At 37.9% G+C, this 25,675-nt stretch overlaps 1 protein-coding gene across 1 annotated transcript; it reads left to right on the forward strand.

Moving 5' to 3' along the window:
* The first annotated feature begins 981 nt into the window (after positions 1–981).
* sfrp1a (secreted frizzled-related protein 1a) lies at positions 982–12,262 on the forward strand. Its single transcript, XM_026320664.1, has 3 exons — positions 982–1,831; positions 4,917–4,997; positions 10,670–12,262. The coding sequence occupies exons 1-3, from the start codon at positions 1,303–1,305 to the stop codon at positions 10,993–10,995; spliced, it is 936 nt and encodes a 311-aa protein (XP_026176449.1). The 5' UTR covers positions 982–1,302; the 3' UTR covers positions 10,996–12,262.
* The last annotated feature ends 13,413 nt before the right edge of the window (positions 12,263–25,675 follow it).

Raw genomic sequence — 25,675 nt, forward strand, 5'->3', positions numbered from 1 at the left:
ATTTAAATAGAGGGATTTAACACCTTCAGTCTTATCACAGATTGAGGCAAAGCTGGGAGGAGATGGTCACTCAGGGCTCAGTAAATTAACTTTAGCCTGTAATTAGGTTGGATAAAGAAACACTTTCCTCCTGGTATTTGTATGTCCAACAAGCACAAATAAAGTTGTATTAACTCACCAACCCCCATTTGATAAGATTATGTACCTGAGAACTCTTTGTGAGACATCTGCTTATTGTTAGGTGTGATGTGGATCAGCACTGCAGAACTTTCAATACAAAACTTACATTTTATGGAAAGGATTTTTGTGGTTTATTTAATATTAAGGAACATTTTAAATTGAGGGGGCTTCAGGGGCTTGACACATTTTTTGACTTTCCAAAAATGCCCTACACCAGGTTGGTGTATCTCATGTATTGTCATTTCAATCACGGCCCCTAATTTTACACAAAAGAGATACTGTGCAAAATCCCAGCAGGTAAATTAACAAAAGTTACTGCTGATTTCCAGAAGATTTTTCACTAATCTACCCTAAACAATTATCTTGCATTAAAAGTCTTTTTCAGGCATAGAAACTAGTTTTGGATCCAGATGGTTAAATGATTCTTTGGGGAATAAATCTGAGAACAGCAGCACATTATGTTGAGCCTCAGAAATATATGCTATTACTTCTCTGACTCTAATGTAACAGTAATACAGTAATAGTGAGAGGCACAGACTGCTTCAGCCTTGAGTTGCATTAGTTAAAATCACATGGAAATTAGGATTTTCTCACATTTATATCTTACCTATGTTCACATTCTCCCTAATACGCTTTCATTCTGCACAACTTGCGAAGTTGGAATTGTAGGTTTATATGTGTCCGTGTTCGGCGTTTTGTTTTGTCAAAGGAAGTAAAAGCAGGGGAGTGAAAGGAGGGGTAGGGAGGCTCCCGGAGAGTTTTTACACACTGGATAATTAAGCGCTTTGACTGACAGCAGAGTACCAAACGGCTCAGACGCATTCCGATTGGCCGGAGCGCACTTTACAATCTCCTCTTGTTCCCAAGCTCCGCACAGGCAGAGCGCTGTACCTCCCCAAAGTCTCACAGGAACCAGACGCACCAGAGGAGCGCTACGGGGTAATATCCAAAACAGAGCGCCTTCTTCCACAGCAGAAACTCAACACGTTGTGCGCTCGTCGCTCATCGGGGCTCCACTTTTTTTCTACATTTGCTTCTTGTTCTGAATTTCTCCGTGAAGTGAGTCTGTCGGTTCGGTCATAGCGGCACTGAATTACATTTTATTGTTACAAAAAAGAAAACATGAGGTCCACCTCTGTGTTGTTCTGGAGGATGATCCGGTTGACCGTGACAGTGGCGCTCCTGTCGCTGTGCAGAGCGACCGAGTACGAGTACTTGAGCATGAGCTGGAAGCCGGACATGTACAACGGCGGACGAAGCTATGTCAAGCCTCCCCAGTGCATGGAGATCCCGGACGACCTGCGGCTCTGTCACTCAGTGGGCTACGACAATATGATGCTGCCCAACCTGCTGGAGCACGAGACCATAGCCGAGGTGAAGCAACAGGCCAGCAGCTGGGTGCCCCTGGTGCACAAGAATTGCCATCCAGCCACGCAGGTCTTTCTCTGTGCGCTCTTTGCGCCCGTGTGCCTGGAGCGACCCATCCTCCCGTGCCGCTGGATGTGCGAGGCCGTGCGGGACGGCTGCACCCCTATCATGGAGGCATTCGGCTTCCCATGGCCGGAAATGTTCACCTGTGACAAGTTTCCACAAGACGATGTGTGCATCGCCATAAGCCAGCCCAATGCGACCGAAGCCACCAAACCGACAGGTAAGTCACGGCACTTCCCAGCTCTTTCTTTGTCCTGCAGCGGAGAATTCCTCTTCTTAAACTGTTTATTAATAGGATTTCATGCGACAAACTTTCAGCATGTTTTTTGACTTGGTTCTGTGGGGTGCCCAGTAAAACCAGTGCTTTGATGGGCAGCGGTCAGTTCCACAGGCGACATTGGTAGGTAACTCGGTCCTACCGTAATGAGAGTCTGGCACAATTGTTATGGGGCCAACGACACGTTTGGGCAGTTTTAAGAGCTTGTCCTTTATGGTCTCCTCTGATGAGAATTATAATCAGTCTAATAATCGCCAGCATGTTTTGTATCGCCATTACCCATTAATCTGATGAATGATCCACAAATACCAAAAGGAAGGCACAGGGCTATGACCAGAATTTTCAAAGCACAGAGGAAATCAGCCCTAATCCTGCTGACACAGCCTCCCTTAGAAAATACAACTCAAACAGCAAAACAAAGTCTCTAGTTCTGTTTTTATTCCTCACACATTGTTCAGCAAAGTAATTAATAAAACAATAGTAATAATTCATTGGGTTTGAAACCTGCTGGTAAAATGCAGCACTTCAGGATTTCTTGATAGAACTTAAACATCCACTTTAACAGTGTTACAGCAAGTACCTGACTGGGAAAACAAACAGCCACCACTTTTGCCACTGTGTAAAACCCGACACCCGTGCAGTTAAATGAGCTTAAGAATGTTGTTTAAGGGGCAAAGGGGTGTTTGCTGATGCAAATCCCCACACAAACACCAAATACAACCTTTTGGGGGAAAATCAGATGTGAAAACCTGGATTAGATGCTATTTTAATGTTAATGAACCTCACATTCACACATAGGCTACTCTTTAAAGAGTCTTATGCTGTTTCCCTCAGACGATGATCTACCGCATTAACTCTGTTTTAAATGTGAATGCAAAGTTGCTTGCAGTTGACTTGGAGTGATGTTGTAACATTGAAAAAGCTCTAACAGATGGTAGCCATTTATTTCAAGGTGTTTGTTGAGCTGGAGGACAACACTGGGAGGAAATCCAGCTGTGAAAAGTGAATACCTGCCTCTATTAGTTCCTGTTTTCTACCAAGCTGTCACTGACAGATACATTAACATTGATCAAAGATGGAAAGATGAAGACATAATTTGAAACACACACCAAAATAATGTGTATTCAAATCCAGTCTGGAGGTAAGCAAGTGCCTGTGTTTCTAAACAGAGCTCCCAAGGACATCACAACTCCCACAGCTCTGGTTATCATCTATCAATTCTTGGCTGCAGATTCCCCAAACCTGTTGGGACAGTGTGTGTGTTGGTATGGTATGAGGAGAGTCAGACACTTCTTGCAGCATCAGTGAAGGGGGGAGATTTTGTAACTCAGTCCAGTTAAAAAAAAAAAAAAAAAATCTTTTCCAGCACTATCCCTGATCAGCCATGTTGACAAATACCAGAGAAACCCTGAAAAACACACACAATCAATCTGCGCAGGTAAAGCTCTGAGTGATTTGGAATAGTTTTGGGTTGAAATTTTGGTTGATGTGCCAGTGTTCCTGCTATAAAACCATAAAATTGAGGGGGATTTCCATTATGACATCACCAATTTACTTATATTTCAATCTTAAGTTATAAAACCTACCAATTTAAAACAGTTCATTGAACATTACAGCCATAAATGGAGAGACTGTAAATCTTCCAGCTATTACACAGTGCTCACTGTATCTGCAGATGGGATGTGTATGTCTGTGTGTGTGTGTGTGCAGAGGGGATGGGTGTTGTGACCCAGTGGTATGGACGGAGGCCCGTTTTTCTAAAAAAGAGCTCCCTTTTCAGGAGCAGAGGGACCACACAGAGCTGCATGCTCTCCAGACGTCACCTGTTATCATTTGTTGTCAGTGCTGGTGATAAAGCGGGCGTTCTTCTAGCAGGACAGAGCCGAGTCTGTTAGAGCTGAACTATCGGAGTGTTAGAGAATTTCATTTTCTGCTGTGAAAATGATCTGATCTGACGGCATGATATATTCAAAGAGCAACCTAATCTTTTCCGCCATTCCCTTAATGATGGATAACACAGGACAGCTAACAGTGCTTACCAGCCGAGTGCTGAATACAGTATGGTGATAATTAATTTAAACCAGGCTCAGATAGGCAAAGGGACCCTATGACTCTGTAAACGGTGTCTGTTTTCACAAGCTCTTTACGCCTGGGTGTTACTTTCACAAGCCTTTGTTAAACACATGTAATGGACAACTGGCAATAGAGAGAAAACTATTTGTTTTCCCTTTCCTCACCACTCTGCTCCATCGATTCAGCCCCATGCTGGGACGCTGAAATGCAGTCGGTTTGAGTTAAATGCTGCAGGACCTTGTATAGCAGGTCCAAGTTTGTTTGGAAAGTAAGCTCAGCTGTTTGGCATGAAGTGATCATTTGCGGTATTAGAAAAAATGGAAAAATCGTGTTGGTAAAATATCCTCAGATATGCCTCTAGACTGAATTACTTTTTGGCAAACACACATGTTGGCTCTTTGTGTTCAGTCAGGTTTTGTCTTCAGACCTTATTACCTTTTTTGGAATGTCAGAACATTCCTTTAAGCTCAGATTGTATACCATTACCAATTATTCCTTCCACATTTCCAATAGTTTTTTGTTTATGCGTTTACATCTTGGTTAAGCATTATGGAAAGAGCCATTCTGAAAAGTGACTAAACGTAACAGAGAATAAGGAAGAGTGTTTACTGCAGCGCTTAGTTACAGCTGGCTATAAAAGCTGAAGACATTCCTCACTGAGGTCAGGTCATAAGAGCGCACAAAACCCAAGAGACCAGGAGGCGGACACTAGTCACTAGATAGGATCTCTGCATGCACGGAGGTTAGGTGTGGGTGGAAATCTCCAGGATCCATCGCTTGAAATCAGAATTTAATGTCAGGGTTGTATATTTTTAATAATTTTTAGTTTAACTCTCCTTCACTGGTGATGTCAATAGTTATAATATAAAATTATGTTAGTGGTTTATTGTTGATGTCTATATTTTTGCTTCTTTTCCAAAGATTTCTGAACCGTGTCCCTTCATTGTTTCCGCAGGGCACTCTCCCATCTGCCCTCCATGTGACAACGAAATGAAAACAGACACCATAGTGGAGCACATGTGTGCCAGCGAGTTCGGTAAGCATGCTCCAAACAACCATCACATCACCACACACCCACAACATGCCAAGTAACGTACAGACACCCCACTACGATAGGCCTCGGCATATCGTAGCACTCATGGGAATCAGAAGAGCAGAATGAGATTGCATCAACTGCATCTTTCATTTTCAAGATTTCAAACAGTCCTTGAATTTCTAACAAAGTATATAAAGCTGTATCTTTTTCCTGAAGTGCACCCTGTATTTGACCATACTTGTGGTAAATTTAGCTTATGTGAGGCTTTATCTCTTGGCCAGATGTACCAGGCCTTTCTGGTTTGGTAGAGGATGATGTTCTGTGACTAATGAATTGGGGTCATTAAAGTGTTTATGTAGCAGGTCCTCACAGCAGTAAAGTGAGACTTTTGGTCTGCTGTCTGTGGACTGGTGTTAACAGAATACACAAAATAGTTGAAGCCATGTCTTTGTAACTAATAATAATAATAATAATAAAAAAAAAAAAAAACAAATCTCTGTCTCTTGCTTGCTGTGTTGGGTTAGAATAACACATAGTGGATGATGGACACTGATGCAGAAATGACAAGAATTAAGAAAATAATACATGTAAGTAAATAAATAAACAATAGAAGAAAGAAAAAAGGCTTAATAACATAGGTCAATGTAGACTAATAAAATAATTTGTAATTTAAAGTGTCGTTCAGACGTGGCAATAAATTAAATATTGGATTTGTAACAATATGTTCAAAGTCAAATTCGTAGTATATAAGTTAAGCAGCCTGGGCCCTATATTCAAGGGGGTTTGCCATCTAACCCAGTGAATACTGTGTTGTACTAAGCAAGACTAGGCTATTGTTATCATCAACACACCAGGAAGGATCGACTTCTGCTGGTCATCATTTAGTTGTGGAAATGTGGCCATTTGTGTGAGTCAGTGCCACTTGAAAAGGACAAGTTCAATTAAAAACACAAACATCAACCGAATTGTAGGCATGAGGATTTCCAGGAACAATATGTGCATGATGCGCACAAGATGCAAGACGTGAGGCTTTCATGTTTTATTCGCTGGCTGGACCAAAACTTGTGGCAGTTTGAATTCCAGGTGCCATGACGAGCAAACATAGACTGGATGCACATTGGAAACAGACTTTCTTCCAGTTCTCAGGAGAAGTTTAAAGTTACATTTGTTTAATGAATTGCCTTGTTGTTTATGCTGTGGTGGTCGGACTTGCCTTTTTCAGTCTGCTTCCTGGTTTGCCAAGAGGAGAGTGGCACATTGTTGGCTTGTTTCATCTCAGATCAAGACAGATGTTGTTTTGCTTGCTTGTCATAAGTTCCCTTACCAGCTGACATGTGAGGATACACAGTCAGATTTAGTATCTGAGCATGAGACGCTGCTGCTTATGTTTCAGATTTGAGCCCACAGGGGACAGACCTCCTCTGGAATGCAACAAACGTCCCTGGGATTTCAGTATGAGTTGACTGCAGTGGGTAAACAACTAATGCACAGCCTGACAAGAGATAGCATCACTGGTTATATTGGCGGCTAGGCCAAAGATTTGTTTGTTGCTTTTACCAGCAGACCAGCGGAATTCGGTTTTGGTCTGGAGAGAAAACTGCAATTACAATGTATCTGACAGCAGCTGAAACCAAACATGACTTTATATCTTGTCGTGTAGAAAATATGCAGAAGAAATCCCAAGCTTTTATCATGATGCATTTTATCCCACCAATGAAAGATAAGGCCATCATCCTGATTGCATTCTGCTAGTTATGACTTGACCTAAAGTAGATGACATGATAGGTATCAGCATGTTTTAGGAACTGCCATTTAAAATCTAAGCTGAAGACAGACATGTCTGTTTTGTTTGGTTGGAAGGTCACAAAAATAGAAATGATAGGTCGATTACTTGCTTCTCTCCATGGAGCATGGAGATGGAAAACCACAGAAAAGCTTAAAGAATGAATCAGTGATTTGCACTGAAGTTTTTATTAATCTGCACAGACCAATCAGTTATAAAATAGTCACACCTTGGCAGTGAATTAACATTTTTGTCCACTGGAAACTCTCACTTACTGGAAGTTGTGAAAGATCTGTTCTCAGTTAAGGTGTGTGTATATTAAGTGTTTAAGTCTGTTTGGATCATTTCATGCTTTGTGTAATTGCTTTTCATCAATTGCACAAGCGCATTTGACTTTTCCATGTGGTTTGATAAAAGCAGAGAGAGATGTAGTAAGACAGCTTTTGACTTAGAATGGTTGGATGTGAAGATTCTTGTAAGGTAGATGTGTGTTTGCAATTAAATAATCCGAGTTACTATAAAAGTTAAAGTTTTTTAGTCCATCATCTGTCATTCCCCTTGTGTGGACTGACATTCCCTAGTTTCTCAGAAATCCCTAACACACTTCCTATGTGCAGTACTCAGATCTCAGATGGTAACAGATTTATGACTCACCCCACTCAACACTTTGTTCCCACCACAATTTATCTCTGTGCTTAAGGTTTTACGGTACCTCATCGTCCCAAAAAAACTCCAGCAGCCTTCAATTAAATCTCTCTTCTGCCTCGGACAACTCACTTTGTTGTTGGTGCTAAATTGCTCCTTGCCTTGGCTGATGCAGTAAACAACAGGGCTGCCCTACACTGGAGGACTGATCAGCTCAGCTTATCTGATCAGCTATATTTCCATTATTGTAAATAGAGAGCACTACGCTCCCTCCTGTTAGCTTTATGACACTCTGGGAGCTCGAGGGCCTGTCTGTTCCTCTGAAGTGGCACAGGAAAACAGGTCAGGGGTCAGGAACCTGAAGTGAAAAGGAAATTTACAAAAAAAATAGCACGTTTTTTTTGCATAGATTAATGAAAGGAAAACATCATGTTAAAATTACACAAATGTCTAAATGTAGTTTTTATTATTATAAGATTTAAAAAGGCATTGGATTTATCAACTTGTCAAAAAATAATATTCTAAAATGCAATCATCTCTTTCAACTTTTCTATATGTAGAAATTACTTTTGGTTCCTATTATAATGTAATGAAACATAAAATAAGTTACTAATGACTTGCCTGATGTATATAAAACACTTGTCCCTAATTACTGATTGATCCAATAAGCAGCAGAACAGTTCAGTCAGTTCAGTTCAGTCATATGCGTTTGAGTTTTCTAAAAACATGAATGATAAAAATAAAAAAATAGAGAATGATTAGATTAGAAAAGTCCAAAAAGGTGAAAATTTTTTTTCATATTTTTGTTTCTTAATCATCTTAAGTGCCCTCAGCATTGCTGAGTGGTCCCATATACAAGTGCCCTGGCCCCCATGTCCCCATAAATAACATGGCCCCAACAATTAAAGTAATTTAATTAAGTGCAGTGGTTGAAAAGAAACTCAGCTCTTGAATTTTGAGAAAAAAGGAAAACCACGCTATGAAGTGCTACATTATAGCATCAAAAGACTATTAATACACTGAATATGTATTAGTCATATAATGAAGTAAAAAAAAAAGTGGTGAAGGTGGTCAGGGTGTGGAATTAGAAAGTAGCAGAATATAGATTTTAAATACTCAGGTGAAGTGATTCATAATTATTATATCATATAGTATTCAGCCACTTGTGTACTTCAGTGATCTCAGCCATATCTCTCAGTTCTATTTAAAGTATTTGAATTCTTGGCTGGTTTAATCCAGTACAGTAAGTGACACATACAAATACACACCACCACTGAGAAAAACTTACAAGATGAATTTTCATGCTACAGTGAAAATAGTTGTTTAGACATGTCTGTTGCAAATGATGTATGGGATAGTTCTAAAATAATACAAAGTATTATGTAGGAAAAGTCTACTCAGGTGCAGTTTCACCAGCAAGAAAGAAAGAAAAATAATGATAACGCCTAAACAGTTTAAAGACTTGACATTAACTTCTTACTGTATCCTTCACTAAAAACATGAAGTCCTGAAACAACACAAGGTGCAAAGAAAGTTCATAGCCTTAAAGGATTATGAGGGATGTAGGATTTATTAAGATGAAATCCTTTCAGGGGTGGGCCAGGGCTTCTTTTATGGCTCACTAATTACAAATGCTGCACTTTTTGATTTTATTCAACACTAAGCCTCCTCACAGAGACCATTTGAGAAACTAGAGACACAGGATCAAAGTCTTAATCCCTACCATGTGCACTCTTAATACTGGGAAAAAACAGGGCAGCGTGTTTTTAAGTTTTTTAAGCAGTGGGAGAAAAGAAATGAAAAGAAAGAGATCAAGGAAGAGGTCAAGCACAATTCTGTGAAAAATTAGTCAAGAGCAATCTGGTGTCTAAAATGATCCAGGAAATTAGACAAAAGTTAGAGTTTTGTTAGAGTTTGAAAACGATTCATGCTCAATCAGGCTGTTGCTGTTTGCACTGTAGGTCACCAGACAGTATCTCTCACTTGACTTGGTGATTTATCCTGACACCAGATCTGTTGGCTTGATTAGACATAGCATGCTGCACTTTTTTTCCTTGTGCTGTCGCGTCTCAAGGTTGTCTGTGCCACAAACACAACACTGTATGTCAGTGTAAAATGACAGGATGTAATACATGGAGGCATGTGATAATTTGGACCACCAAAGTCTGGCTCATGCTAACTTTCGGAAGGGTAACTGGCAGAAGCAAAGCTCAGGAGTATTACGGTTAATCTGAAAAACAGACCCAGATTCAGAGGTTAGGAAAAAGCCAGGGAAATAATTGTTCATTTTTATTAAATCTCTATATAACGGATTAGCAAGACTCATCAATTTCTAACTAAATTTCATGGTGTTATTTTTACTGTCATGCAGACTTTGGACCTTGATGCATTATTATGTTTGTGTATGTTGTATGTGACATTAATCCATGTTACTATGTTTCATTTTTAGGCCATATGATGAAAAACTATTTAATATTATACTGTAGATGATGGTTATTCTCTTGTTTTTACTGGATTTCTGTAATGCTTTTCTATCAGTGTTTTCAGTTCATCCAACTCTTCATTCAACCTGTCTCCTCTATTGTGCTCTGTGTTTGTTTGTGTGTGTGTTTGTGCAAGGTGCAATTTATACAGTGCGAATTGTGGGAGGGAGCCAAATTTAACTTGTGTGTAAGCAGATATGTGCTTCATTCAACTGGAGCCTTACTTAATTAACCATTATTATAACAATTTGCAAGTTTACAGCCCATAACCATCCAGTCCAGGGTCGGTCCTGCCTTTCTCTTGCTGTTCTCTTGCATGTTGAATCCGAACATACAGTGAGACATTAAGCATAATAATATAAAAAATATAGCTCACACATTCCAGTAGTTTGGGGTTATATTAATTGGTGATTCTGTAGGTATGAATGTTAAGTGTGACTGGCAATCTGTCTAGTGTGTACCCCAGCAGCATAAGTGGTAGATGATAAATGGATGAAACAATATACCAGAAAAATATTTCCAGTCTCCCCTCATTTCTTTACAGAGTCACATTAGCATTCTTGGCCCTAAAGAGATGGTAATGGTTTGACTGTGCACGTCAGGCATTTAAAGTGAAATATGAACAAGCAGCCTGTAGATCTATTCTTAGTGTGCTGAGACTAAACATTTTAGACAAGAAGGGACAAGAAGCCACCTTTAAATGTGAGTTGACCATTTTTTGTTTGTTTTATTTTGTTTTTTTGCCTTTTCTCCTCCTATAGCATTGAAGACCAAGATCAAGGAGGTGACGCAAGAAAATGCAGACCGCAAAGTCATCCTCCAGAAGAGAAAGAAACTGTTGAAACAAGGGACCCTGAAGAAGAAGGACTTGAAGAAGCTGGTGTTGTACTTGAAGAATGGCGCAGACTGCCCCTGCCAGCAGCTGGACAATCTGGGAAACCAATATCTAATCATGGGCCGCAAGGTGGATAAGCAGTATCTCCTCACAGGCATCCACAAGTGGGACAAGTCCAGCAAAGAGTTCAAAAACACCATCAAGAAACTCAAGACCTACAAATGTCCTGCCTTTGAGAATGTCTTCAAATAATATGACCTTAACCCCATCTTTGGTTGCATCTCATCCTACATAGGAACTTGCACAAGCATTAAAATCCCAAACTTTGCTTTCTATTGTCCTGTTTAAATCTATATATCTTTGTATATTTACAGATATACTTTGAAGTGACCATTCAGTTTTAGTTGAATGTGGTGAGTGATGACACAGCAGATAATGGAATGTCCTTTTCCTTAAGACATTGTAGTAAAAGCCCCTCCTTTCTGAAATTATTTCCACTATATGTATTTACACTTTTTCACCCTTCAGTGAATTTTGGTATAAGGAATAGTGGGCCATTATTTGCTTTATTGCCAAGAGTTAGATGAAGAGAATGAATAGCCGATGGTTGGTCTGTGCTAGCAGAAATACAGGAAGCAGGGGGGAAACAGCTAGCCTGCCTCTTTTAAATGTAAAACTATAATAGTTGTTTTTTACATTTAATTTTTTTGTACATATTAAACAAATGAAATTTAACATTTAGTGACATTTAGATGTGCTGGCATAGTGTTTTTTTTTTTTTTGGAACAGAGCCAGGCTAGCTGTTTATTCCCACATCTAAGGAAAGCTAACCAGCTGCTGACACCGCTGCTAACATCTCAAATTTAACGTACAGTCATGAGACTAATGTTTGTCTTCTTACCTAACTCCTGAAAACAAAATGTCATACTATTCTTTTACATCTCTCTCATTCTGATCATGTAATACCAAATCATAAACTCAGTGACTGGCTACAGAATTGGCCGTTGTAGTTGATTTGAGCTTTAATAGACACACTGTACAGAGCAGCTCCACATGAATAACTTATTGATACAAGTATGAGAGAATGGTTTTTATTCAAACTAAATATGCACTAGTAAGAATTTCGATCATTTCCTTTTCATATCTTCACTTCATCATTGATTTTCTTTTGGTTAGTTGAAACATCTTAAGAGAACCATCACCACCATAGATCTGTGAGGAGGATTTCTTCATTTAGTGTCATGTGTTGTCTCTTGACATTTGGCAAAGATTTTTACCTCTTTTCTGTCTCTCTACATTCAGACTAACTCCAGTAATTAATGTTCATTGGAAATGGAAAATGCCTTGTAGTCATATATGTTTAAAGGGGCAAATATTGCCAACTTTTTGTTTTGGCTTGTTTTGCTTGAGTGATGCCGGTCCCTTTTAGCACTATTTTGTTCCAGATTTAAATGTGATTCTTGCATTGCTGCCAATTACATGTACATACACATTTTACATAAATATAGAAAAAACTAAATGTTGTCTCTTTTTATTTATTTTTCCAGATTTACATAGACTGATATATATCAACAACTACATGGTAGGGTGGATTGCCAAAACATTTACTAAACATGTTTATAGCTCCTAGATATTGTTATATGATATAGTGCAAGCAACAGATTAAAATGTGGATGTTGAACAAATACTAAAAAAAAACTAAAGACATTCCCATCAGCCCCAGTACTATTTATGTTTATGCTAGTTGAAAATGCTTGCATCATTACCAAATTAGCAGCTTCTCACTTGACTTTTTGAAAAAAAACCTTTTTAGTGAAGACAATTGTCAGAATTTAATTTTGTCTTTTCATTTCTTAATTATTTTAGTAAATAACTACTTACAAGAATGATTTTTTTCTAACCCCTGGAACCTCTCTATTCAGGATACTTCAGTTCCACATGTTGCAGCCACAATACAATACTGATACAAAATACAGTTGAGCTCATACATTTACATACCCCTGGCACAATTTGAGATATACTGGCCATTTTTAAAAGATCATGCACAAAACTCTTCTTTATAATGAAGGCTGTCAGATAGTATCTTTAGTAGTCACCGTTGTCATATGATTTTAGAAAGGCAGACACTTGTTCTGCATGTTAAGTTATAGTTTCCAAAAAATGGCTAGTATTTCTCAAATAGTTTCAGGAGTATGTAAATTTATGAGCACTTGAAAATAAAGTAGATTTAAATGCATTGATAAGATTATGGCATCTGGCTACTACTACTACTAATAATAATAATGATAATAATAAAGCTAGTTAAATTAATTTTGAATACTTACATAAGTCTTTCAATTATTCAAGAAAATATTTTATGTAAACATTATAATATCACAGAAGTAAAAATATGTGTGACACTTAAGTGGATTCTTGTTTAACAAAATGGTAAACAAAGATGCAATTTGTTTGATCTGTGAATATTAACATATAAATGTGCACTGAATGAGAAATGGAAAGTGCTTGTCAAACCTGCGCACATCAGGCGGTTAATAACAATGTCACTAAGAACATGTTGGCAAACTGACATTAAGCTCAAAACAACACTGACTAGGTACAGCTTCAAAGAGCCGCTACCACAAGGCAAAGCAGGCAACTGCCCTGAAGCTCCAATAACTTAGGTTGTTGAAAAGTTACTGTGCAGTAAGTTGATTAATTACAAATTTGTTGGCTAACATGCATCATTATGCGTACATAAGAGCTATTAACAATTTGGTACTACAAAGTAGTACTACAAAACATCTGGCACATAACTGCCTTGCACAGAGCATGCAAACTTTTTATTTTATTTTATTTTTCTGGAAACCATTATTTATATTTTTGCATGTGATGCTGTTAAAGTGGAGCATGAAATGCCTAAACAGCAAGCTTCTGCTTTGACAGTTATGTCAAGCACTTTTTCCTAGCTTTGCCAAATTCAGATCTTCAAGCGTTATGGAAAGATAAAGCACCAAATGATGTCTCACGCATGCATGATTTTTATTTATATTTTATTCAGGTTCATTGTGGTTTCACAGCCTGTTGGCGCCTCAGTATGCGGTGTGTAGATGCTAATCCTGAGATATACATCTTTAGCAACTCGTGCTGATAGTGAACTGTAGTGTTTTTCTAACCAAAGGCCTGTGCTATTTAATGAACTGCCAAATTTAACAGGCTTGTTTTCACAGTCTATCCATTGTGGATTTGGTTTCCATGCTGAAGAGGCATGACTTTCCCTGTTTCATTTGATTAATAAACAGTAACATGCAAATGCGCACAGAATCCAAGGACTGAAAGAAGTAGTGGCCTTGTTGGCCAGCATGTACTTTTCTTGCACAAGAAACAGATCTGAGCATCTCAATAATGAATGTTTTAATGTAAATACTTTTATGAGCTGAAATCCATCATGTCACTACAACAAGCCTAAACAACAAAACATGGAACCATTCTGTCAATAAAAAGGCTTGTTAAGAACCAGGAAGTATCAAACAGACCAACGTCTTGCCCATCTGGTTCCAGTAATGGCTTTGGTATTGGAAAATATATCTCAGATGTGGACCTAGCTTTCTAATCATTACTTCAGCTGCCTTCAAAAGAGACCAAGAAAACACATTGCCAAGATCCAGCTTTGTCCTATTAAGAGATGATCTGCAAAAAACATCCTGTTGGATTCGCTGTGTCGATGAAAACCTCAAACTTATAAAGCTGATGAAATACTGTTTTGATTGCTCCCACGTCATAGGCTAGGAAAGTATTCAATTATCCTTCCACACACTTGACTTCAGTCTTTGTGATAAAATGCTACCAAGTTGCCAATTGCAATCTAGTAGGATAGAGTTCTTAGTTACATGTGCAGCAGAACCTTTATAAATGTGCTTCTGTTTAACCAAATACCTTTAGCCTGATGAAAACCTCCATGTCCTTCTGTGCACATTGTCTTCTCAACATAAAACAAAGCAGAAACAGAAAACAGAGCTAAAAGAAGAATGAATGCTGGATTTATTTATTAAGTGGGCAGAAACACAACTCCAGATTAATATTAATCTTACTGTGTCTGTTGGATGTGTAATCACTGTTCGCTAACTCATTTGCTATAAGGTTAAAGAAATGTCAGTGTTATCTTTGAAGCTTAATGTGCTGACCCCAAATGCACTGGTTGACATGTTCCTTCATGAACAAATACATAATATTCTTTTTATACAGTTAAAGAAATCTTAAACCATCACTACTGTTACATGTCAGACAACGGTTCTACAAATACTTTTCCAAGCTCTGAGATCACAGTGAATATTTCCTGTGATTAACAACTCCATACCAGAGCAGCCTGCACTCACCTCGTTCTCCCCTCTGCATTTCAAAGGCACATCTGGGCAATTTTTGGACACCACTGTCTATTTAAGATGCAGCTCCACATCCTCGCATTAACAGGAGGAAACAATAAAGTGTTATTAAGACTTATAGTGAAAGTATTTGGCAGCAAATAGGTGATCTTAACAACTCTTTTGTCTTTTTCACACCAAGTCCAAATGTTTTGTTTTATGGATCTCTGAATCATGGCTAAGCTTTGAGGTTTTATCAAGTGAGGCACTCTGTTCTTAATCCACGTATGTGTCTTCAAAACTACTTCCACTTCCCACAACTGTTATAAAAGTCATCTTTTGTATGTAATCATATAGCTGTACTCTCAGTTTTATAGTGCACCATTAGTAGCCAACAACTTCAAAGGATCATGTGTGGGCAGCTCAATTGGCCATAATATGTGCTTTCATAAAGCAGGAACATGTATACGAATCAAATTTAAAATGCAACATTAAAATGATTTCCTGTAGTTACAAACAAGAAACATATCGTCTTTAAGAGAGTAATATGACTAGAGCTTCCCCAGAGTGTGTGACTGCATACATTTACAGTCATTTAAATACAGTAGTGTTCTTGGCTCTTTCAGTGACCCTGAGTTACACAGCAAACCATTAATGTCTGACTTGTCAGCAGGATTCAAAGAAGAGGGATGAGTCTGCATGCTGTGTTAAGAGGCCAGATGTGAAATTCTGGGATGGCAGTCAAATTATCAGATTAATCATATGGGTCTTCTGGCTGTTAACCACCAAGAACCTCAAGCAATTTGCCTCTCACTAGTGGCACTCACAGTGTGAGATTATGACTGCTACCACCATCAAAATCCAGGAGGAAAAGGGAATAATCTGAAAACAAAACAGCAAAACAAAACATTTTTTTTTTATATCACAGGTTGACAAGTGGGAGGGGAAGGGCTGGGAGACAGACTAAACATGTGGCCAGCGGTTTTTGAATAATAGCTATTAGTTTTAAGAGGATGATGTCATTATAAGTTTGCTGTTCCAGTAACTATATTCTTCCAGTCCTGGACCGGATCCCTGAAATGACGCCTACAATGCAGGATTCTTATTCTTCACGGAGGAAGGTGAAGAAAAGTATTTGCAGTAAACATGGAATGACTGCTGAGTGTGTTCCTTCAGCCGTATCATGTGAAGTTATAGTCAGGCTTTTTGTTGCATTAGGAATTGGTGTTCAGGAGAAGTCCAGCGGTGGTATATTCACTTCAGATTTTTAATGCATAGCTTCCAGCAAACAGTTAAATCTTTTCATCTGAATCTTATCTTTTTTGCCTTTAGAAAAGAATGTGAGTAAATACAAGTCTCAGGATAAAGTTGTATGATGCCAGTGTCAACATGGCTATGCTGTTTTAGCAACATTTCACTGACTACAAGCCACTAGTGACCAGCTGCAAGTTGTAAAAACATTTAGTGAAAAAAATGAGGATTTATGATTTGTCATTAAAAACCATGAAGACCTGTCAGGGTAATTCAAGTTGTGCTGCAACAGAAGCAGCTGGGTCAACGTCAGGGACCTGAGCTTAAGTCATTCTAGATGATTTATTTCTTAGGAGAATTAGCTGCTGGTGTATGCTTTTAACAGGAATCACACATTCAATTTTTTGAAACATTTATATGGTTTCTACAGCATTATTAGTTATGTGGTTCACTGAAACCAAGGAATCTCAAGTCTATATGTAGGTAACATACAAGACCTATGTCAAATAAAACATATATGTAAAATTTAAAAGCAGCTATTTCACAAATGGAAACTGCAGGCAAACAGAACAGGCTTTTTTACCTGTTAGCAACATACACAAGGCACAGTTACAACAAATTCTTCAGCTTTGTCAGCTGTACAGAACGTTAGTTGATGCATGAGGAGTGAGCTTCATGGCTCCAGATCAGCCAAATCCATCATGACAGCCTGTTAAAAATAACACGCCCCTGGCTTCCAAAGCCAACCATTTTAAGTGAATTTCATAAATTCTTCCTCCTGAAAAGTACAAGCAGCTGTTACCTACCAAAGTTATGACCAAGATACAGAGGGAGAACAAACCCACCTATACTCATGTTCACCAAGATTTAGCTGTATCCTGGAGTATTTGGATTTGGTTTCCCAGAGTTCAGTCATTTCTTGGATATGCAGTGAAGTAGCACAAAGATACAATTAGGTGTGGCAGAGATGCAGAAAAGTCATGCAAACATTTTTCCATTGGAAAAATAAATCAGTTTGATGATCTAACAAGACTAACACGTCAACACATTGGGTTGAGTGTAGGCACAAAAATGACTTGGGCTGAGGGACAGATTGTGATTTGAGTTGAAATTACTACTTGGTTAGGAGACTTTGTCATCAGGATAACAAACACTTGGTTAAGGATTAGGTAAAAACTGTGGTTGTGGTTTGAAGTCTAACGTTCTGTTGTTCATTTTACTGACACACGCCACCTCCTTGTATGGCCTGTGTGGCTCCACATCTACAAACGCCTTTGCTCCAAACAGATACAGATATGGCCTGTTGTTGGGAGAATGTGTTCATGCTGCCTTGGTAAAGATATTTTAGCCAACTGAAATACTGTAGTGGGAAAATTAACTATCATTAAATTACTGCTATGCTCATCCAGTTGTCTGACAACATAGCCAGAAAATAGGTATATACAGGAAGTGATGAAAAGCAGGAGAGGGTGTTAGCTGTCAGCAATTTTTGTTCCAGGAATACCAGGAATGATAAACAGTTTTTCTATTTTCCCACTAATTAGACATTGCAGTGTGCTTGTAGTGTGCTTTACAAACATACAGTGCAACCTTTCCACATTCAGCTGGCTTAGGTTGGAGGTAACATGTATGTGTGAGCTAGAGCTCTGTTCCAGTTGAGCTGGCTGTGCATCTGACATTACTGGCCAAGCTAGATGGCTGGTTCCCCGAACACATGAGCACGAAAAGATAAATTATCCGTATCAGTCTTCTACTTTGCAGTGTGATTTTCTGAAATAAATAAATAAATAAAAGCCCGCCAAATTACAGCTATTTTTTTCCAATGAATGTTAAAAAATGTTTATTAGGCCAAGGTGCATTGTGTCATAAAGAGAGAGGTTGTAATAGTCCAGTTTGGCCACTACACCAAAATCCATCCATCCATCATCTATACCCACTTATTCCTAACCAGGGTCACAGGGATCAGCTGGAGCCTATCCCAGCTCTCTCTGGGTGAAAGGCAGGGGTCCACCCTGGACAGGTCCCCAGTCCATCACAGGGCCACATAGAGACAAACAACCTCACACACTCACACTCACTCCTATGGACAATTTAGAGTCACCAATCAACCTGACATACATGTTTTTGGACTGTGGGAGGAAACCACAGAAAACTACTCATCCACCATGCTGCTACAGCAAAATCTAAACAAAAAACAAAACAAACAAAAAAAAAAAACAAACCAAAACACAGGTAGTATAAGCTTTTGAATGCAAATTACATTCATTTGCATTTCACATGCTAGTAATTTTGGTTGCTGCTTATACAAGCTCACATTTCTTTGCAATTTTATTAAAGGTCAAATTAAACTCTACCCTTCCTCCCATCAAGATTTTTCATATTCTTTTGTATTTTTCACTAACAAAATTGCATAAGCAGTGAAACAGAACCTGACAAAAATGTTTTTTCAAACATTTTTTTTGTTTTTAATTTTTATTTTCAGAACTTTTTGAAATTTTTGAATCATTACACCATCTTTCTACCACCTGAATGATTCTTCTAATAGGATTTTTTTTAATTTTTATTTTAAACTTTGATTCATAGTTAGTAGTCTATTTGTTTTCTATACTACCGACTACTAAAACAATAGTGTTTCATCTTGCGAATGTAAATTTTGCTGTTGAGGTAGGTATCATTGTAGCTGGTGCACAGAAAATGGCATTAACTATCTCTGAATAGGCAGGTTGAAGTGAAAGAGAAATATGTAACAGGATGCAAAAACCTGTATACAATGATGGAATGGCAGAGCCCTGAAAAAAACATGGACTGAATACGTCCTTCAGCTTCAATGAAAAGTTGTAACAAGCTATCACAGCATATAGTGGAATATGTTTAATCTTTCCAGAACACAAAGTGAGTTTTAAATATCTGTTTGTGCTCAGAAGACAGAAGACAAAGTTGGTAATAAACCTGATATAGCTAATATGTACCAGTCAATAAAGCTGCTGGTAAAGCACAACTAGGAGCACAGATGCCAACTCATCAGCATTACCAAGCTTCATTAGCTAACATTTAACTAGCAGAGTCATGGCATTTAAAATAGTTTAACCTATTAGCATAAAAGCTATGAAGTGGCTACCACATTTTACCTGTATTTATAATATGATGACCTTCCCTAGTAATACCTGATCATCTGCATTTAGCACTGTAGTCAGTCAACATAACTGCACTGAACATGAGACACACGCAGCATGCATACACTACAGTAGTAGTTTTTCTTACACATCCTATACTGTTTGCATACCCTTACATTTCAACTCAACTAAAATGGTTTTTAGTGGTTCTCCCATCCATCACAAACAAACAATAACAGGTAAGCTAACTTTAGCCTGATTGTTATGTAGTGGCTGTAACCACTGGGGCACAAAGCATTTATCTTTCTCTGTAGCACAACATCCAGACATCCAAAGGTTGAAAGAAACATTTAAAGCAATAAAGGTTACAGGTACTTGAGTAGTAAAAGTACTTGACTTAGGATTTAATGTCCTAAGTCAAAAATGTAACTTCTTTTTGGCGTGCTTAGGAGAAGATGCCACAAAACGCACTGGCACGTTCATCGACCCCTGAGGGTTAACACAAAGTACAGCAAAGGCTGATGGGAATACCATGAATTTGGATAAACTGTAAATTAAAGTGTTCCACAAACTGGAATTGTGACCCTGTAATGGCACTAGATAAAACTCACAGGACCAGCAAACTCATTATCCTGAGCTACGCATGAATTTCAGTACAATCCATCCAACAACTAGAAATGTCAGCCTCATAAAGTCAGAAGAAACCAGAATCAGAATCGGTACCATGAATATCAGTACCAAAATTTGTGCAAATTTATTCATTAGATGTTGAGATACTTCACAGAATAAGGGACCTTGGTTGGTATCAGAAGAAAAGTCAGACGCTCATCAGCCTCTGGGGACCAAGAATATTTATTCATAATGCTGGCATGGCTAAAAAACATCATAAATATGGAAAGCCAAGAACAACTTTGTACTTAACCTCCTAAGATTGGTTTGGCTTGCATTTTAGATTTCTTCTAGCTATTTGGGGTTAGATGTACCCAATAAATAATGTGCTTGTTTTGTTATTTCTTTTGTTTTTGGTTTTTTGTAATGCTCCAAAACTACTACTCCAAAATAGGAATGTCCTTTTTGTCTGTGGGAACAGTTGGATCACACTTAACCTTTGTGAAAGACAGAAAATGACACAAAATGAAGTTTTACAGTGCAGATAACAAAAAATATGATGTCCACGTATGTGGACGCCAGGTCATAGGAGGTTAAAAATTGAATGACAAGTGTTTCCTACAAGAGCAGTTCAGGAACTCTACATCAAATTTACAAAGAAAGGATCCTTTGACTATATCTCTATGATCACTTCAAACACACTGCTGAGGCTCCATCAAGCCAGCAATTACTGAAGATTAGATATTCATTTATAATAGCAGCCTTCACTTTCCACTACTTTTCTCCAAGCATAGTTCCATCATGCCCTTTGTAACTACAGTACATCAGTGATTATTCTCCAAGGCGACTCTAACTCACTCCAGTGGGCCAGCTTTGAACCATAACTGCCTACTTATTATGCTATCATGATATATTAATGCAAAAAAGGAGTTTTCTACCTGAATGCAATACACATTGCATATTTAGTTTTCCTGGCACTCTTTCATTTGGAAAATGCTGAAGGTACAGGTGTTCTTTGTAAAGAATGCACATATTTAGTAGCTATAAGATATGAATGTAGGGCACAGTGAAACTATTAATGCAAAAATCATTTAGAAAACAAGAGACAAAATTCACAATCTTAGCTATGTGTCTTTTAAACATTCAAGAATATATAAACTCAGATTTTGGAATTCAGATTTTGTATTGTATGTCTTTTGAGTGTTTAAATATGCATAAGCACAATTAAGTACCAAAGGTTTCATTGGAGTCTGTAAAAGCGTTTAACTGACAAAATTTTAGTTTTTTGAAATACACAGAGATATGTGAAAGGGCAAATAGCTTATGCTTGTTGAAATTACAGGTGATAATGGCTTCAGGTTATGTAGATGTACCGCTTTGTGTCCGTAGTTTGAGTTGGATCAGTTATGAGAGTCATGATGTGGAATGTACTATAAAACAGGAAGTCTAAATGCCTTTCTGCTACAGCTACTGAAGTCTGTTTCTGCTGAGAAAATGAAAAACAATCAATGGAATGTTCGATACTGTTATACAGTTATATCACTGTTGCATTTTCTTAATCATAATCTTTTTAAATCTATATGTTAGAAACTGAAACACAAATAAGCTTAAGGAAGCTATCCAATGGCAAACTTGTTATGAAAGCAATTAGTAATTGGAGTTGTTACAAATGCCATTTTGATTTTGAATTACTCCTACATAGGCAATTAGTTTTTCAGAAGCAGAAACAAGAAATGAGCTTCCATATAAAGTGACAAAATTCTTATGATCGACTTAAACATTGGTAGTATCACATACTGTAGCCTAAACACTATTTGAGCAATCATAAAAGTATCCTTACTGCATTACTCTTGTGAAAACACTTTTCACACAGAATAGGTGTCATCTTGTTAATTTATATCTCACACACAATCATGTATTCTTTTCATTTTCTCTGTATTCACGGCCACAGTTAACACTGAGTTCCTGCCAAGTTGCTGCTCATGAAAAATAACCCGAGGCTGGCTGGCACCCTGTGATGAGCCTATCAAGTCTGGGCACAGTTTTTGATAGTGGTTTGTTCACAACATGTCTGATGATTTGGGCCTTTGTGTTTTTACTGACTAAATAAACCTGAAATCACAAGCTGCTAAGAAAACACTCATAAATTTCATGTCAGAATGAATATTTCAGTGGGAGGATTTTTCCAGTGCTGTTTATATAGCACACTTTAAAAATTTTTCCCTGGGGATTTCTTTTTCATGTGTGTGGCTCAAGTACATACCACACACTCAAGTGGAAGCCATGCCTCATCAACACGTTTTTCTACACTGAGTACCTTGCGGGGTAGAGTGGTCTACCGCCACTGAGGATTCCAATGTTTCTCAACTTTTCTGACTCATCTTCCCATTTTTAGATCAACAGATTTTCATCATTTCAGTAGTCCAAGGGCAGAGACGTCTGTACATCAGGATTAGAAACGTATGCTCTAATATAATCAAACAAAACCACAAAGCTTGATAAATTCAAGTTTTGGCCTTTGATTCCTGCAAATCTTGTCAACTGCCCATTTCAACGACAAAAGGCAGACTTTGGACTTAGAAGTTCACATATTTAAACCCCAGTTTTACTGTATTTGTACAAGGTCAGGGAATGTGTCAAAGGCCTGGTGGGACATTTTGACTTTTACTCTTTCTGAATATTGTACTCTTGTCAACAATATATTTCGGCTGACATATTTATATTTGTCTAGAATGCTGCTCCTGTAATTTTCCTGCAGACATTCTTGATTTAGAAAGATGCACAGCAATAAATTACTGTGACTCAAAAATTACTATCTCATGGGCCAAAGATAATTTTTGGGGAGTATTGATGCTTAAACTTTTGGTTAAAAAATGACCATAGTCAGCACAACGTGCAGACTCTGGAATAAATAAGAAAAATCAGGAGATCAAGGACCACATGGACTCATCAATCACATACTGTAAGTGTGATCACACATTGAAATAACACAATACCAACTAGGGATTCAACGATTATAGATTTTGTTGGTATGTTTGCAGCAAGGAATAATCACGGTTACACTACTAATGTATAAAATTAAATTAGGTTTTAGAAATAAATAGATCACAAAATTATTTAGTGTTTTCAGTTTGTGTATTCTTTCTACATGTTTTTTGGACCTGAGGTAGGGCCACTACTGCCTGGAAGTCTACAAGCTCCTGATGTTATGTTTAGTGTTTTACTCCTGGCATATTAACTTACAAAGCTCAACATTTACTCAACACAGATGGGAGGTAGCAACAAGATGTAACATTAAATGTTCACTGACTAAAGGTCTGGAGACAACTACATTGTGCCTTGTATACATGCCGCTTTGTTTATGTTGCACTGAAAGCCCAACTCTCACCGCTACAGCATTGACTGTGTCGCATTTGCTTTTAATTCCCTACAACGTCAATGTTTCATTAAGTAACTTGGCATGTAATTTAACTTAATTATGTATTAACTTTACATGAGCGTGCAAAGCTGGGTGGTGATCCCATTTGTTTTACTGGCTCCTTTAGCAGCAACTTTTTTATTTTATGTTTTGCAAACAGGTGATCTGTCATGTTCAATGACACACAATGAGTACTGACTACAGGCATTTCTTTGATGGAAATAAAGCTTTGCTGTTTGGTCCCTCTGTCATAGTTAATCTAATGTGTGTGTAGCTCTGTGTATCAATGCTTTTCCGATTAATTAACCGTGACGTGTTAAAGCGTTGAAATCGTTTAATTGCTGAATTCCTAATACCTACTACCAAAAGGAAAACAATACGCTGTTTGAGAGAATAGGAATAGAAATTGGTGTTTTGTGTCATTAATACTTTGGACAGGAGATAGTTCGCTGGGAAAGTAATGTTTAGGTAACCTGTCATGCATGTTTTCCTGGAATTGTTTGTATGACATGTTCTTGGCTTTGAAACTGTTGAGTCTGTAGGTCTTGGTTGAGTTTTCAGGTTGGTATTTATGTGAATGTTTTAGGTTGTTGAGGTTTTTTTCCCCCCTCTCTGTAAAAGATGAAGTTCATGATTGATTCAGGGAGCTGAATTGTATTATTGTATCACCCTTTTCAGCATCTTCTATTCCTGATTATTCCAGAGGGTTTCATCTTTTCTCAACAACTGTTACATAAATTAAGAATAATTCATAGTTAATTTTCCAGATTTCCAGATCAAAGCTGCTACAAACAAAAGATCAATTCAATACAAGGACTCAACTCTACAGTTTTACCCCGACTTATCAGCAGAAACTTTGCGGAGACAATGTGAGTGTGACTAAAATATTGGTGCGTCGCAATATGTACCAGGGATTTGCCTTCCCAGCACGCCTGAGATGCCTCTCTCTACGATGGTCAGATCCATCTATTTGATACCCCGAGTGCAGCGGCAGTCTTTCTACAAACTGTTAAGCAAGATGCTTCTTCTGAGCCTGAATGACTGGCTGGAGAAATGAAAAAAATAACTAGATGAGAGCTACTTGAAAAATGGACGGTAATTGTTATATGGCTTAAAAGTGTGAGTAATGAAATCCAAATTAAACACTGCGACTTTGTAATCAGTTCCCATAATTTTCACTTTGTGCCATGTTTTTCAACTACCTCAGTAGCTTAAATGTTTCATGTTGGGAGCGCATTCATGCGGCTCATACTGTGATTGTGGTACGCATTTAGGATGACGATTTTTCTCTTTTTAGTGTTTAATATATTATGTGATTTCAGATGGAGTTTTCTAGACTTGTTTTTGTGCAAGTCAGGTTTTGGGGGTGTGACTGGTGCTATATATTTTGTTTTTCTTTTTTCTCTTATTTATATGTGTATTATGCACATTATGACAAGGTTGCTTAGGGAAGTAACCTGGAATGTCCAGGGTATTGGTAATGTGATAATATGGAAAAAGATTTTAACCCATTTAAAGAAACAAAAATGTGTAATAGCTTTTTTTCAGGAGACTGAATTGTCTGACTTAAATCATTTAAAATTAAAAAAAGACTGGATTAGTGATGTGTACATTTCTTCATAATTATGGCTAAAAGAGGGACAGGAACATTTCTTTTCGCATTGAATATGCAGAGAAGGATTCGGAAGGGAGATTTATTTTGATTACTTGCCACATCTCAAATCAACATGTAATTTTTCTTAATGTTTATGCCCCTGATATGGGCACACCTGGGTTTATATCTCAGATAATTACACTGTTTAACCTTCTGGGGTCTAAGGGTGTTTTGTGCTTTTTTCAGTTGCATTTAAACATATTAATGGCTAAAGTCTGTTAACACTGTAATCAGCACAAATTGGGCTACAATAATATGTGAGCAGCATGTTTATACATGATTGTGTTTTTGGGAAAACAGCGTTTATGCATGGTTAGTGAAAAACAAAAATTGTCACTGAAGAAAGGCCATAAAACACACAGAACATTGATTCACACGACTTTTGAGAACTGCATCTTGTAGCCTAAAGTTTTTGCTTCAAAATGATGTGAAAATCATCTTGTTCACTCCTTCACAGAAAACAATACACTGATTAGACTTTTCTAAGGCCTTTTTTTTATAGAAAGGGCATATGCACGAAGGCACTCCTGATCATGAATAATCATGTGAT

Source organism: Mastacembelus armatus, chromosome 9 (genome assembly GCF_900324485.2).
Source record: "Mastacembelus armatus chromosome 9, fMasArm1.2, whole genome shotgun sequence".
Lineage (NCBI taxonomy): Eukaryota > Metazoa > Chordata > Actinopteri > Synbranchiformes > Mastacembelidae > Mastacembelus > Mastacembelus armatus.

What these genes read in the sequence shown, in the direction of transcription:
- sfrp1a (XM_026320664.1), top strand. Translation starts at nt 1,303, where the DNA reads ATGAGGTCCACCTCTGTGTTGTTCTGGAGGATGATCCGGTTGACCGTG. An exon ending in CGAAGCCACCAAACCGACAG is followed by an intron (nt 1,832 to 4,916) that starts GTAAGTCACGGC and finishes TTGTTTCCGCAG; the next exon opens with GGCACTCTCCCATCTGCCCT. An exon ending in CATGTGTGCCAGCGAGTTCG is followed by an intron (nt 4,998 to 10,669) that starts GTAAGCATGCTC and finishes CTCCTCCTATAG; the next exon opens with CATTGAAGACCAAGATCAAG.